This window comes from Trachypithecus francoisi, unplaced genomic scaffold (assembly GCF_009764315.1).
Source record: "Trachypithecus francoisi isolate TF-2019V2 unplaced genomic scaffold, Tfra_2.0 Lachesis_group2, whole genome shotgun sequence".
Classification (NCBI taxonomy): Eukaryota; Metazoa; Chordata; class Mammalia; order Primates; family Cercopithecidae; genus Trachypithecus; species Trachypithecus francoisi.
In genome coordinates this window covers 137,474,744-137,487,874 of record NW_022681465.1, presented here as the reverse complement: position 1 = coordinate 137,487,874, position 13,131 = coordinate 137,474,744, and the positions used below count along the sequence as shown (strand labels likewise).

Below are 13,131 nucleotides of genomic sequence, written 5' to 3'. Positions count from 1 at the left end.
TGCTCTGTGATATTTGTTGCGCAGATGTGGTTGAACAGGGTTGAACTGCAAACAGCACTGGTGCACTGCACAGACTCCAGAGCCAGGGGTTGAACACAGTGGCCCTCAGTGGTCAGGCAGGAAAACAGGCTCAGCAGTTCATCCTGGCTCTGCCATTAGTAGATATCTAACTTCAGACAATCTAATTAATCACGCTTCGGTTTTCTCATCTGCAAAATGGGGAGTGATAGTCTCCTTTGTAGGATCACTGTGAAGAATATGTGACACAATACAGTAAGATACTTAGCATAGTGCCTGACGCATCTATAACACTCCATAAAACTGATTTTGTCATTATTGCCACCAACATCAACATCTTCAATCTCACTGAGAGTCAAGGTGTAGTATGGGGAAGAGGGAAGAGCTTGTGGCCTTTGGGCCACTCCAACTTGGGTCTGATCCTGGTTCAGTCACTTACTGGCTTTCTCACTTGGAGCAAGTGGCTTAACCTGAGTTCTCTCATCTATAAAGTGGGTGAAAATAATCCCTCTACATTGCAGCTCTACAGGAGTGTAACATACCTACAAATGCCTGGCACAAGAAGTATAACAAATGATGCATTTTGTTATCCATAAAGTATTGATCTGAGATGAGATTTCCTGGCAGGACTGCATCTCACAGGAGTAAGAAAAGGAGGAGGCAGACAGAGAGAGAGTGAGTGTGTGTGTGTGTGTGTGTCCAGGAATAGGGAGGTGCTTGCAATGAGATTTTCAAGAAGTGTTTGAATAAAGCCCCTGCTTATATAACTTCAAGTCATGGTACACTCATTACCTCAGGAGGCCATCTCTTGCATCTTTGAGCCATTCTGATGATTATAAGACATTTTTCTTTACACTGAATCTGACTGGAAGTCAGAGCTTCAGATGCCCCAAAGCAATGGGAGTGACTGCTCCAGGCAGAGCACGCTCTTATATGGTGCCCCATTCAGCCCCTTTCCAAATCTGTATTCTAGACCTCGATGAAGCTCCCAGAGGGGGCATTACAGGGTTTGGGGCTAACCTTTGTGGCCAGCCTCTTCTGATTTTTTTGTAAGCCCAGGGGATTGAGACTGGGCTGGCTACATTCCAATAGAACCTAATTTATAAAAACAGGCAAGGAAGCTGATTAAGTAAGCTCCATTACTGATAAATTGAGTGATCTTGGGCAAGTCACCAAAGGCTTCTGTGCCTTTACTCCCCATCTGTATATGTAGGGTGATAAGGGCACCCCACCCACCACAGGGCTGCTGTGAGGAAGAAAGAGGATGCATGGGCTGTGCCTCAAGGGAGCCTGACTCAGAGAGAACAGCTGACACTGCCAGCTAGTCACGGAGGAAGGTGTCCCCACCCTGTTGGGCTTCCAGAGCAGTACTTACAGCCATTGAGGGACATCTCATAGCCAGCTGTGTGCAGGGCCTCCCGGCTGCTGGTGGAGCTCCGGGGAGGGGTCCAGGGGTCTGCATAGGAGCTCGACCGGGCCTTCATCTCTTCCTTCAGAATCAGCCGGCCAATTCCACTTTGGAGCTGAGGGTGGGGGAAGAGCAAGATGAAGTTAGAAGGAAAACAAAGGACACTGAGATCCAACGGGCTTGGACAAGGCTGAGGATCGCATTCTCTATAGCAGCCTGCTCTCACGTTTGCCTTCCCAGCATCCCTCCCACATTGTGGCACCCATATTTCCTGTTGCAACCTCATCTTGTCTTCCACAAGTTGTCCTGTGGTCTGGGTGGGGGTCTGGTGGTAGGCACAAAAAAGCAAGCCTGGCCAGTGACAGGATCCCATTGTCCTGGCACAGTGATTGATTCAACAATGGGCAGATAGCCACCTTTTTCTTTTTAACTGAGGTGAAAATTACATAACTTCTAATTAACCATTTTAAAGGGAATGATTCAGTGGCATTTAGTGCTTTCACAATGTTGTGCAACTACCACCTCTATCTCGTTTCCAAATACCATTATTTCCCCCAAAGGAGATCCCATACCCATGAAGCACTCACTCCCCATTCCCCTCTCCCCCAGGGGCCTGGGAACCACCAATCTATGTTCTGTCTCTATGGATTTGCCTAGTCTGCATATTTCATGGAAAAGGAATCACACAACATGTGATCTTGTGTCTGGCTGCTTTTATTAAGCATGTTTTCAAGGTTCATCTGTATTGTGACATGTATCACTACTTCATTTCTTTTCATGGCTGAATAATATTCCACTGTATGGACATACCATATTTCGTCTATTCATGAGCTGATGGACATTTGGATTATTTCCATATATTAGCTGTTGTGAATAGTGCTGCCACGAATATGAGTATATATGTATTTGTTTAAGTCCTGTTTTTAATTCTTCTGGGTATATATCTAGGAGTGGAATTGCTGGATCATATGGTAATTTTACATTTAATTTTTGAGGAACCACCAAATTGTTTTCCACAGTGGCTGGAACAAGGGTTTCACCAGCAATGAACAAGGGTTGCAAGCACCTGCTTACCATTATGTGAAAATAGCTTGCCTGACTATGAAGCCAATCCAGAGGCAAACCCCACAAGTGAAAAGACAAATTTTCTATGGCATTTTTTTGAGCAGTTGGATCTAGTCATACCTTAAGCTAAGGCTATCATTTGATTTTTCAGTTACGCAAAGCTATGCTTTTCTTTTTTCTAAGTGGGCTTGAATTTGTTTTTTGTCACTTGCAAATGAAAAGATCCTTAGCAATATACCCAAATGAAAAGATCCTCAGTGATATATGCTCTAAGCATCTTACTCAGTGGTGTGGCCTGCTCACCTTGTGCATGCTGCGGTCAAAATCATCCTCCTCTCCTCCAGATGAGAACCTTCTGGCTCGGGGCACTGTCAAAAGACAGCTAAGATCAGCATGTGTACCCCACTCAGCCTGGCTTAAGGCATTTTTTTTTTTTTTAAAGAAAAGCCACTTTTCTTTCTTTTTAATCTTATTTTTCAATGGAAACAGTCTCGTTTAAGCTAAGCCTCACATCAGCTGAAAGAGGTCTCTGCTGCCTTTGTGGTCTCTGAACACTCATCTTCCGTAGGGATGGATCACTGCACACTTGGTTATAGTTGTATTTGTATCTTACCTTCTTTTCTAGATGAAGACTTCTATGAGAGTAGCAAAAGAGTCATCCTTTTATTAAATTTTTAAATTTTTGAGACAGGGGCTCACTCTGTCACCCAGGCTAGGATGCAGTGGTGTGATCATGGCTCTTTGTAGCCTCAAGCCCCTGGGCTCAAGGAATCCTCCTGCCTCAGCCTCCCATGTAGCTGGGACCACAGGTATACACCATCACGCCCAGATAATTTTTTAAAATTTTTTTGTAGCGATGAAGTGCCATGTTGTCCAGGCTGGTCTCAATTTCCTGGGCTCAAGCGATCTTCCCACCTTGACCTCCCAAAGTGCTGGGATTATGGGTGCGAGCCACGATGCCCAGCCCCAAAGAGTTATCTCTGAGTTTCCATGAAGCTTTGCTCAGAATGCACATTCAATTAGTAAAGACATTGAATCAGAGTGGATCTTGATGAAAATTTGCCCCCCATACTTGAGAGGAACAGCTTGGATTGTATGATTGGGTGAGGTGGTATCTGAAGACCACTGAGACCCCCTTACCAGAAGCCTTCCACCTTCCCACATCCTCTCTTTCTCCATCCTCCAAACCATTTTTTACCCTACAGCCAAAGTGGTCTCTCAAAAGCACAAATGTGATCGTGCCACTACTTTCAATGTGATCATGCCACTCACTGTTTAGGATAACAATCAAAATGTTTACCTCAACCCTCAAAACCCCGGGGGAACTCCTCCCTCATCTCTACTGCTTCTCTTCCTCTGTGAGTTCAAGGTTAAGTGGACAGCCTTTTCTTTCCTTCAATGGAATCCTTCCTCACATCTTGGGTATTTGCAGAGGTATTTCTATACTCTCTGCTGTGTTACATCCTTGCCACCCTCCTGATGGCAGCTGAGTGACTGCATCCAAGAAGCTTTTGTCATCTTCAGGCTGGACAGCAGGCTCCTGCCATCAGCTCTCCTACCTTCTGTGCATCACCTTCCTCTCATGGCTGGGGCCTATGTCTTCTCCACAAGGGCAGGGACCTGGTCTGTTTTGCTCCCCAGTGTATTGCTAGGGTCCATGACCAGTGTTTAGTATATATTTGTTGAATGAATAAACACCCTCAGTTATAAACTCTCTAAGCACTCTTATTCAGAATGATTGTATAAAGGAGTCAGCAACTGTTCTGAACACCTGTGTCCTTGGCACAAGTGATAGGGCCCTGGCCCTAGGCTCCTATGGGAGTGCTACCTTTGGGGGACCCGTGGTAGGTCCAGTACTCAGACTCCGAAGCGTAGTAGGGGTCTGGTGAGTAGGCGGGACTGTACTTGGAGGTCTGGCTGATGTCTTCACTTGTTTTGCTCTTGGTTGCTGTAGACAAATCACCTGCAAAGGACCCAAGGAAAGTACTTCAGGAAGGCAGAGTGACCGGGCTGGGACTGTGTACCCTTTTCCTATCTCTACCAGGCTCCAGCCCAGGGGAGTGAGGCCACTTCAAGGTCAGGGCTCTCTGTTAGGACTGGGCCATGGAGCATCGGAGCTGGAAAAGCACTGGGGCCAAACCCTCATTTTGGATTTAGTAATCGAAGCACCAGAGAGGGGAAGGGGCTTACTTAAGACCACACAGCATGTGAGCACCAGAACTGGACCAGACCCCAGCCCAGGGCTCTTTCCAAAACATTCCATGGATTTCCAGGTCTGTTCCAGAATGAACTCTAAGGGTATGGCTCCTCAAATAAGACTCGACAGGTGCCAGGTGAGCCCCAGCCCTTACCTTCCTAGCCCTTTAGAAGCCTGCCTTGTTATAAATTCCAACTCCATCATTCCTCACAACCTGAGATGGCCTATTCTGCTCAGGGACTACATGGCCTGAAGGAAGGAGTGCTAGACAGGGAGTCAGCAAAGCTGGATTCTGGTCCCAGCTCTGCCACTTTACTCAGCTGTAACACTGGGCAGGCCCTACCATCTCTGCCTTGGTTTCCTCATCTGTAAGTGTCAGAATTGGTCTGCTGGCTCAGGTGCCATCCAGCTTCAAGCTTCCACCTGAAGTAAGCCCAGGACAGGGGTGACCAAAAAGACCCACTGCAGTCACAACTACTTAGAGAGCAGAGACTTCTAGTGGCCCAAACGTGGGTGACAGGCTGGTAGGGCAGAGAGGGGGCTGGGGAAGTGTGTGTGGCTGCATGACCATTTCTCATGGTCAACTACAGGAAGCTTTAGGGACAAGCTCTGTGCTCTGTGGAGCCAGAGTGGCAGAGGGTGGTGGATCAGCTTCAGCTAGCCCCAGGTTATGCAGCTGCCACAACCACATTCGCTTCCAAAGCTTTCAGATTCTCTCTTTGACTTGGGTCCTGGGCAGCCACTCCTGGCTGATTGCATTTAGCTTTTTCCTCTGCCCTCTTTTCCAAGCAGCCCACCTCCACCCCAGACTCCTCTTGAGTCTGCTTTAGTGCCACCCCTCAAAGCCCACCTGGAAAATCCCACGAAGTCCTGAGAAGCTTGCGACCTGGGGGCCTGTTCTAGGCAAAAAGCCAAACCACCTTTGCCAGGTTGGTTTCTTTCTGTGGGTACTCAGGGGACATGGCATGTCCTTCACAGGCTGGTACAGATGCACATGCTCACAGACTCACCTCGGACGCCCTGCTTAGCCCCCTCTGGAACCAAGGATGTCTGTCTAAACTGTAGAATGTTAGGCACCCAGAGCCACTATTTAAACTTGTACTGTCCACTCCACCAGCTAATTAGTTCAGAACCTGGTGCAGGACTGCTTCATTCATCTCCAAGCTCCACCGATTCTGGGCCTCGCTTTGTTATCCAGCTAGACCCTTAAGCAAGTGTGGGTGCATAGGGTGCAGCTGCTCCTCTGCAGCTTCAATGGAAGGGATGTGCTCGTTCAATCGAGGCTTAGTAAGTACTTTTTGCAAAAATGAACAGGTGGTGTCAGTGATTAATGACTTGGTGGTTTTCATACTAAGTGCAGGTAGGAATCATGGACAAAGCCAGTTATAGTGCAGATTCTTAGTTCACACTCTTAATATTTATAATTAAGGGAGTCTGGGGCAAGGAAGGGGCCAGGCAATCTGCCTTTTAAGTGTCTGTCAGGTGCAGATGGTCCATAGATCATTCTTTAAGAAACACTAAATCAAAGAATGAATGAAAGAAGGAAGTGACCCTCTGCTTCTTACGCATCTACATCTCCTCTGCAAGTCTCCATCCACTCTCAGGAGACTGTGACTGAGAACAACTTAGAGCAGGCGTTCCCAAGCTGGGCTGAGCATCAGAATCACTTGGAGAAACTGTGACAAATACGAAATTCGAATTCAGTAAGCCTGGGGTGGGGCCCAGGAATCTGTATGCATCCCATGTTATTCTAATGAACACTTTGAGTATTAATGCCTTGGAGTGTGTCTCTCCCAGGGGTATGTGCATTTTACAAAGGTTTTACCAATTATGGAACTTAGGATGCCAGACAGCAGGTAAGGGGGAGATTGCAAAGGTGGTGGGAAAGAACTCAGGGGACATGAGGACTTTGTTCTTTTGAAATGACACCAAACTCCTCCCTAATGTCACCCTGGGTGATGGGGCAGTCAACAAGAAGGACCAAGATGCAGCCTTGTGTTTTGTGGCTCCTGGTGGCCTGTGCAGGGCCATCTGCATAGATGGTTAACCTCCCCCTTCTCCTTGTGTGGCCAAGTCCTATCTGCCTCTGACCATACCATGCCGTTTGTAGATCGGGGGTTTCCGGTAGATGTTACTGTCTCCAGCTGCCAGACAGACCAGGAAGGGACAGTGGGGAGGGGAGAGAGAGAGAGACAGGAGAAAAGGAGACAGTACTTGGTCAGTTGATCTCAGAAGGGGCAACAACTTTTTCCAAGGGGCCACCATCTTTTTCCCCTGGTGACTTCCTCTTCCAAAGTTGAACTTCCAACCTCATCCCAACAGGTTCCAAGTAAGGTGCGGGAAGAGGAATGGATGGATCCAAGTGGTGCTGAGGAAGGGACCCGGGGCTTGAAGGGTGAGCATGCAGACACAGGGGTATGTGTGCTCAGCAGAGCCCCATGCAAGAAGGTGTCCACTGTCTCCACTAGTGGCCACACCTCATTCCATGTGAAAATCCCCAGGATGTTGCAGCTGAATTTCAGCTTACCTCCCTCCCCCTCCCTTGAAGACAGACAGGATGGGACCCCTCTAGGGCAGCCGAGGAAGGTGTAGATGAAACAGCAGCATGAACTCTTGAGGGGAATGTGAGTGGGGAGTGACAAACTGAGCTTGGTGTCAGGAGACTGAGGTCCAGGCCTGGCTCTGCTGTGACTCAGAGGGAGACCTTGTCCAAACCACACCCACTCAGTCATCTAGCCCCTGTCTTCCTCTCAATTCCTATCACGACCTGCGGTCACATGACATGATAGTGCTGTTCCCTCTGCCTGGGATGTCTTTCCTGGGCTTCTTCACAGGCTGGTTCCTCATCGGTTTTTTTTTTTTTTTTTTTTTGAGACAGAGTCTCGCTCTATCACCCAGGCTGGAGTGCAGTGCCACGATCTTGGCTCACTGCAACCTCCGCCTCCCAGGGTCAAGCAATTTTCCTGCTTCAGCCTCCTGAGTAGCTGGGATTACAGGTACGTGCCACCACGCCCAGGTAATTTTTGTATTTTTAGTAGAGATGGCGTTTCACCATGTTGGACAGGTTGGTCTCGAACTCCTGACCTCATGACCCACATGCCTAGGCCTCCCAAAGTGCTGGGATTACAGGCGTGAGCCACCAGGCCGGGCCCCTTCTCATCTTTCAGCTTTAATATGACCTCCTCCAAGAAGCTCTTCCTGACTGCCCCATCTAGCCTGGCCTCTCTCAGCCCCATCATATCTCAGGATCGCCTGTTTTATTTATGTTTATGGCACCTATCGCTACCTGAAATTATCCTCTATATATTTGTTTACTCATTTTTTATCTCTCTTCCTACATTAGTACATAAAATACCAAATACCATGAAGGCAGGATCTGTGCTGGGTGGAGCACAGTTGTGACCTCTGGGCCCAGAACAGTGCTTGGCTGTACGGAAGGAATAACAGGGGCTTGGGAAGCCAAGTAACTGGCCCACAGTCATGAGCTTATAAGCAGCTGCATCAGATTCCATCCCAAGAGCTTTGAAGCCAAAGCATGTGGCCTTCACCACTGTGTGCTCCTGCTGCGGCCCTCACAGCCCTCAGGCATTCGTGGTATGTCACTCGAGCTCCCTGCCTCTTTTCTTCCCTGGACTGCTTCTTTGACATCCTAATGGAGGTTGGTTTTGTCAAGTGGATAATCTGAAGCCAGTGGGTGTGTTGGGGTTGGAGGACAGGGTTGGTGCAGGTGCTTGGTTAGGGGGCTCCCTCAGGAACCAGCTTCTCGGTGCCTGTGTGGCATTGAGGGGGAGACTCAGGCACCTGTGACCCCACGGAGCATGCATCCATCCCAGGAATTCCGGGCTGGCAGTGCCTACCTGGGATGTGAAAGTGCTTGGGAGCCTGGTAAGAGGTTGAAGTGGAGGACCTCACATCTAACTGGCTATGGTATGGAGAGCTCCGGCCACTCTCGGGCCCTGGAGCACGCAGGCAGTGGTCCCCAGAGAAAACAGAGGCACAGAGAAAACAGGCATTAATGCGGTGGCAGTTAAGGAAGCGGTGAGGTGATGACAGCAGAGATGGGGGATGGGCTGGGGCGTCCCAGCGTGCTCAGGCTCCAGGGCGGAAGCAGCATGTGCTCTCATGCACCACAGTGGCAGAAACAAGCTTGACCTTGCTTCCTGACTTGATCCCAAAGTCAGATTTTGTGAGGTGTAAAGACGAACTCTACTGAGCTCCAGGAAGGCATCTTAGTTTGTCCCTCTTATCTCCCCAACCATCCCCGAACCTCCCGCTTTTGGATGCTCCCTTAATTGCTCCTTTCCTCCATCCAAGTGCCAGCTTCACCCCCAACCTCACGGTGACTGTGGATGGCCTGACTGGACTGGCTGGGGTGGCCCTCGGGTGAAGGCCAGTTCATAGTCATATTTCTGGTCTCTTGGTTCTGCCCTCTGGATGGGGCAGGCCATGAGGATGGTGGAGTCTTCTTCCAGTCAGGGCTACAGGGTCAACTGCCAGCCCCCTCTCCTGGAAGCTCACCACCCACCTTCCTGTTGCTTCTCAGTGCCACACACTCCTCCATCCCCCTGCTATCTCAGGGACTCAGAGAGGCCCAGCTGATCACCTGGGTGGCCATAGGCCTCCAGAGGGCCACACTGTGATGGAGATTGTGGGGGAGGCTTGTGCCCTCTGCAGCAGGGACTCCAAGTCACTACATTGTTTCCCTGGCTCTTCCTCTCCCTTCAGGACCTCCCCCTTCCTTACCAGAGCGGTAGTAGTGGTGAGGTGAGCGGGAGAAGGTGGGGGACATGCCCTGCCGGCTGTAGGTGGGGGAGTCTATGTACCCCGGGCTGGAGGCCCGTCTCTGCCGGAGGTCCAGGTTCTCGTAGATGTCCTGGGGGAGGAAATGGGGCTGTGAGCATGGCTGGCCGTTAAGTGGGCCTGTGGCCCAAGGGTCTAGCAGGCAGGTGGGCATGACATGGAATCTAGGATTCCAGGGGTTGAGGCGTGAATACAGAGACCCTCCCCCCCGCCGCCAAGTTACACACACAGCCCGAGGAAGGTGGCAAAGAATTTCCAGGGCTTTCCCCCAATACTTACAGGCCCTTGAATGGAATCCATGGGGTCAGTCCCTGGAATACTGACCAGGGATCCCAGAAGCCTGAGGGAGGCCATCTCTGGGCAAGAAGGGCAGATTTCCATCCTGTACGCCACTGCCACTTCCTCCAGGACATGCACCTGACTCTCTCCAGAGCTTCCCTGCTTGCAGGGAGCACCTTGGGCAAGGGCTTAGACACCTTCGGGGGGCTGGGGATGGGTGAAGTCCGCATAAAGGGGCACAATTATATATCATCTTCATTCTCTACCAGCTGAATTACCTGGGAGTAGGGAGATAATGTTCCCAGCGACTTAGAAGTGAAGAGTTTGAAGGCAGTTGTGGAACGAGCAGAAGGAATGACAGGAGGACAAGAGGAAGAACAGAGCATGGTTAGACGGGTCGGCAGAGAGGGCCTGCAGCAGTCCCTCAGTACCCCTTTCTAGATAACAGCCTCGCTGGGAATTCCAGAGGGTCAGACTACTGATAGGAGGCAGGACACCTTGAGATTATGCCCGCCTTTTAGGAAGGGAAAAACCAAATCCCAGAGAGAGAATGCGAAGGCTCAGGGCCACTCAGGGCAGAAGTGGCAGGGACTTGACTTGGACCCAGGCTTCTGTACCGCATGCTCAGAGCTATTGTCACCACCCTTCCCTGTCTCTCTACTGGTTCATGACCCCTCTGCGGTTCATGAAGACAATGCCCAGGGCAGGGCACCCAAATATATGGCTAAGCAGGGGCCAGGCTGCTGCCACCAACAAGGGAGTTGAGCTGGTGGCTGGTGCAGCCGCTGGAGATGGGATGTCTTGACTGAAGAGGGCAGTGGTTCCTCAGCTCCAGCAGCTGGAATGCCTGCCTAGCATTTACACAGCATCTTAATTTTCCAAGAGAGTCAGAAATGCAGATTCTTATGTGAAATCTCCCAGCGTTTACATGTTGACAACCAGTTTGCATTTTCAAAAGACACTTTATGAGAGAAACAAAACAAAGCTGAGGGCTGACTGCAACCTATGGACCCTGGTTTGTCATCTCTAACTGAAGGACAAGCAGCTTCTACTAAACACTTGATCTTTCTCTCCTGGTCCATTTCAGGGGCCAGAAACCAGAGAATCTCAGCATTGGACTCTTCAACCAAATGGAACCCAAATTCCTTAGAGAGAAGGGGGACTTGTCTGAGGTCACAAGGCTAATTATGCTGGAGATGGGACAAGAACCTGGGTCCCTGCCCATCAGGACAGGCTTCTGCTGCCCCAAATTAACTCAAGGGGTCTGGGATAAGGTTAGAAATCTTTTAGGATATAGACTGCCAGGACCTCCAGGGTAATTCTGCCCCCTACCGCGCTGCCATCTCCAGAGAACACTTTCTTTTGTTTAGCAACCATTTAATATTTCAAAAGCCATCTGTTACTTTTATAAAAGTGTCTCTTCCTTTGAAGAGACACTCGGGCTAAAGGCCTGGTGCGAAAACCAGAGAACATGTCTAATCAAGGATTATAAACCTAAATGGCCATTGAGCCTGGCAGGAGATGAGCGCCTTGGGCTGAGTACCTGAAAAATTCCTACAGTATAAGAAATACAACAGCTTGAGTAATAAGTGGTCACAGGCTCTCAGCTTTAATGCTGGGATTAACAGAGAGTGGGAGGACTGGGGAGAATGGAAAGCTCATGTCCTGTCTATAGGGGGTGCTGCTACCCATCTCCAGGTGGTGGAAATGTAGGTTTAATGTTGTCAGCTCTGATATTTTCAAGAAAAGCCAGAAAGCCAAATGAAATCTCTTCATTTAAAAAATGTTGGCCATAAATCCCAGGGTAGAAGAGTCTGGGTCCAGCATTGTGGAGGCCAAACTGTCTGTGATGGAGAGGGCTGGGGACCCCGGCAGAACCTCCTTTCCTACAATAGCCCCAGAGAGAAGGGCAAGACGCGATACCTCTCCATAGCCACATCTCTCCAGCATCTCGTCGGACGTGTATCTGGAATGAGGCTCATAGGAAATGAGGTCAGGGCGTTGTACCTCGTAGATAGACTTAACCTTGGGGAGAGCCGCCAGGTCTTTGTAATTAAGGATCTCATTATCCACTTTAGCCTAGGGAAGAGGGAAATGGACAGGAAAGGAAGAGAAAGATAAGAGGGAAAAGGGAATGGAGAGAGGAAACAAAAACAAGATACAGAAGGAACGAACTTCTCCAGTTTCCACTAAAAACAGAAGATTAGGATCAAATTGAAGAATAGTAGAATGTTAGACTAAGAGCAGTCTTAGAGGCCATCCATTCCAACAGGGCTAACATTTATTGAGCACATATTGCTTGTAAGGCCCTGTGCTTTACAAGAATTATCTCCTCTAGATGTTGTAATGCCTCTGTGAAGTAAATGTCAATATCATTTCTATTTTCCAGCTGAGGAAATTGAGGCTCACAAGGTTATACAATTTGCACCACTAAGCTAATGGGTTTGAATTCAGCTTGAACTACACAGCCTGGGTGCTGACTGCCTTCCAATCCCACAGAGCGAGGACAACCCAATTCACAGCATTCTTGAAGAAGAAGATGAAGACGGTAAAGACAAAAATAATCATGATAGTAAAACACTAGCTAACATTTGGTGAGTACTTATTATAAGCCAGGCTCTGTACCAAGTCCCTTATGTAGATTAACTCAGTTCACCCATACAATTCACAACTCTAGTAGTAGGCACTAACATTATCCTCATTTTGACTAAGGAACCAGAGGCACAGAAAAATGAATTAACTTGTCCAAGGCTATATAGCTAATAAGTTGCAAGAGCCCAAATTTCAACATGGAGAACCTGCCCTCTTCAGCAGCCTCCCCTGTCTTCTTGGGATGGGGAGTTCATTGTCTTACACTGTCAGAAGGCTGCACTCAGAAAGCTGCTCCTTCCATTGAACTGAAATGAGCCTCTACCTTCTGCTTGACTTTGGCAGAGTTCAGCCCTCTAGAGCTGCACGGATTGAAAGAAAGCTCCCCCTTGCACGTGACAGCCCGTATCTCATGGCTCCTGAAGCCACGTCTTTTCCACGGCCATGCCCTCCAGCTGTTCCCTCTGTGACCTGGTGTTTGCTATGATCAACCAGGATCTATCTTTCAAGGTCCTGAGGTGCTGCAAATTACGACAGAGGCTGTTAGATAGAGAATCCAGAGACTGTATTAATCTGATAATGTTCTCCCAATGCCATAGGAGCAAGGTACAGTCTCAGGGCCAAGACTACTTTACAGGGAGCAGCATTTGTAAATACTTATAAGCTGTGCTATTTTGAAAACTTACCAAAGCCCTTCCACTATTCTGTCCCTGCCACATCAGCACTGCTATTAGGGCACTGTTGCTTATTCTTATGCTGCTTATTCTCTGTTGCC

At 48.9% G+C, this 13,131-nt stretch overlaps 1 protein-coding gene across 16 annotated transcripts in view; it reads right to left on the bottom strand.

Annotated features, from left to right (window-relative positions):
* The window catches only part of ABLIM3 (actin binding LIM protein family member 3), a 120,586-nt gene that overhangs the window by 10,907 nt on the left and 96,548 nt on the right, over window positions 1-13,131 (bottom strand). For 4 of the 16 annotated variants that reach the window (XM_033180503.1, XM_033180506.1, XM_033180505.1 and 1 more), the window contains 8 exons: window positions 11,691-11,846; window positions 10,046-10,075; window positions 9,432-9,561; window positions 8,546-8,644; window positions 6,785-6,832; window positions 4,320-4,454; window positions 2,795-2,859; window positions 1,394-1,541 (listed from right to left, as the gene is read on the bottom strand). In XM_033180503.1, coding sequence (XP_033036394.1) covers window positions 1,394-1,541; window positions 2,795-2,859; window positions 4,320-4,454; window positions 6,785-6,832; window positions 8,546-8,644; window positions 9,432-9,561; window positions 10,046-10,075; window positions 11,691-11,846 — 811 coding nt within the window. The remainder of the gene's footprint in view (window positions 1-1,393; window positions 1,542-2,794; window positions 2,860-4,319; window positions 4,455-6,784; window positions 6,833-8,545; window positions 8,645-9,431; window positions 9,562-10,045; window positions 10,076-11,690; window positions 11,847-13,131) is intronic. The other 12 variants (XM_033180510.1, XM_033180508.1, XM_033180511.1 and 9 more) reach the window with 6 other exon arrangements.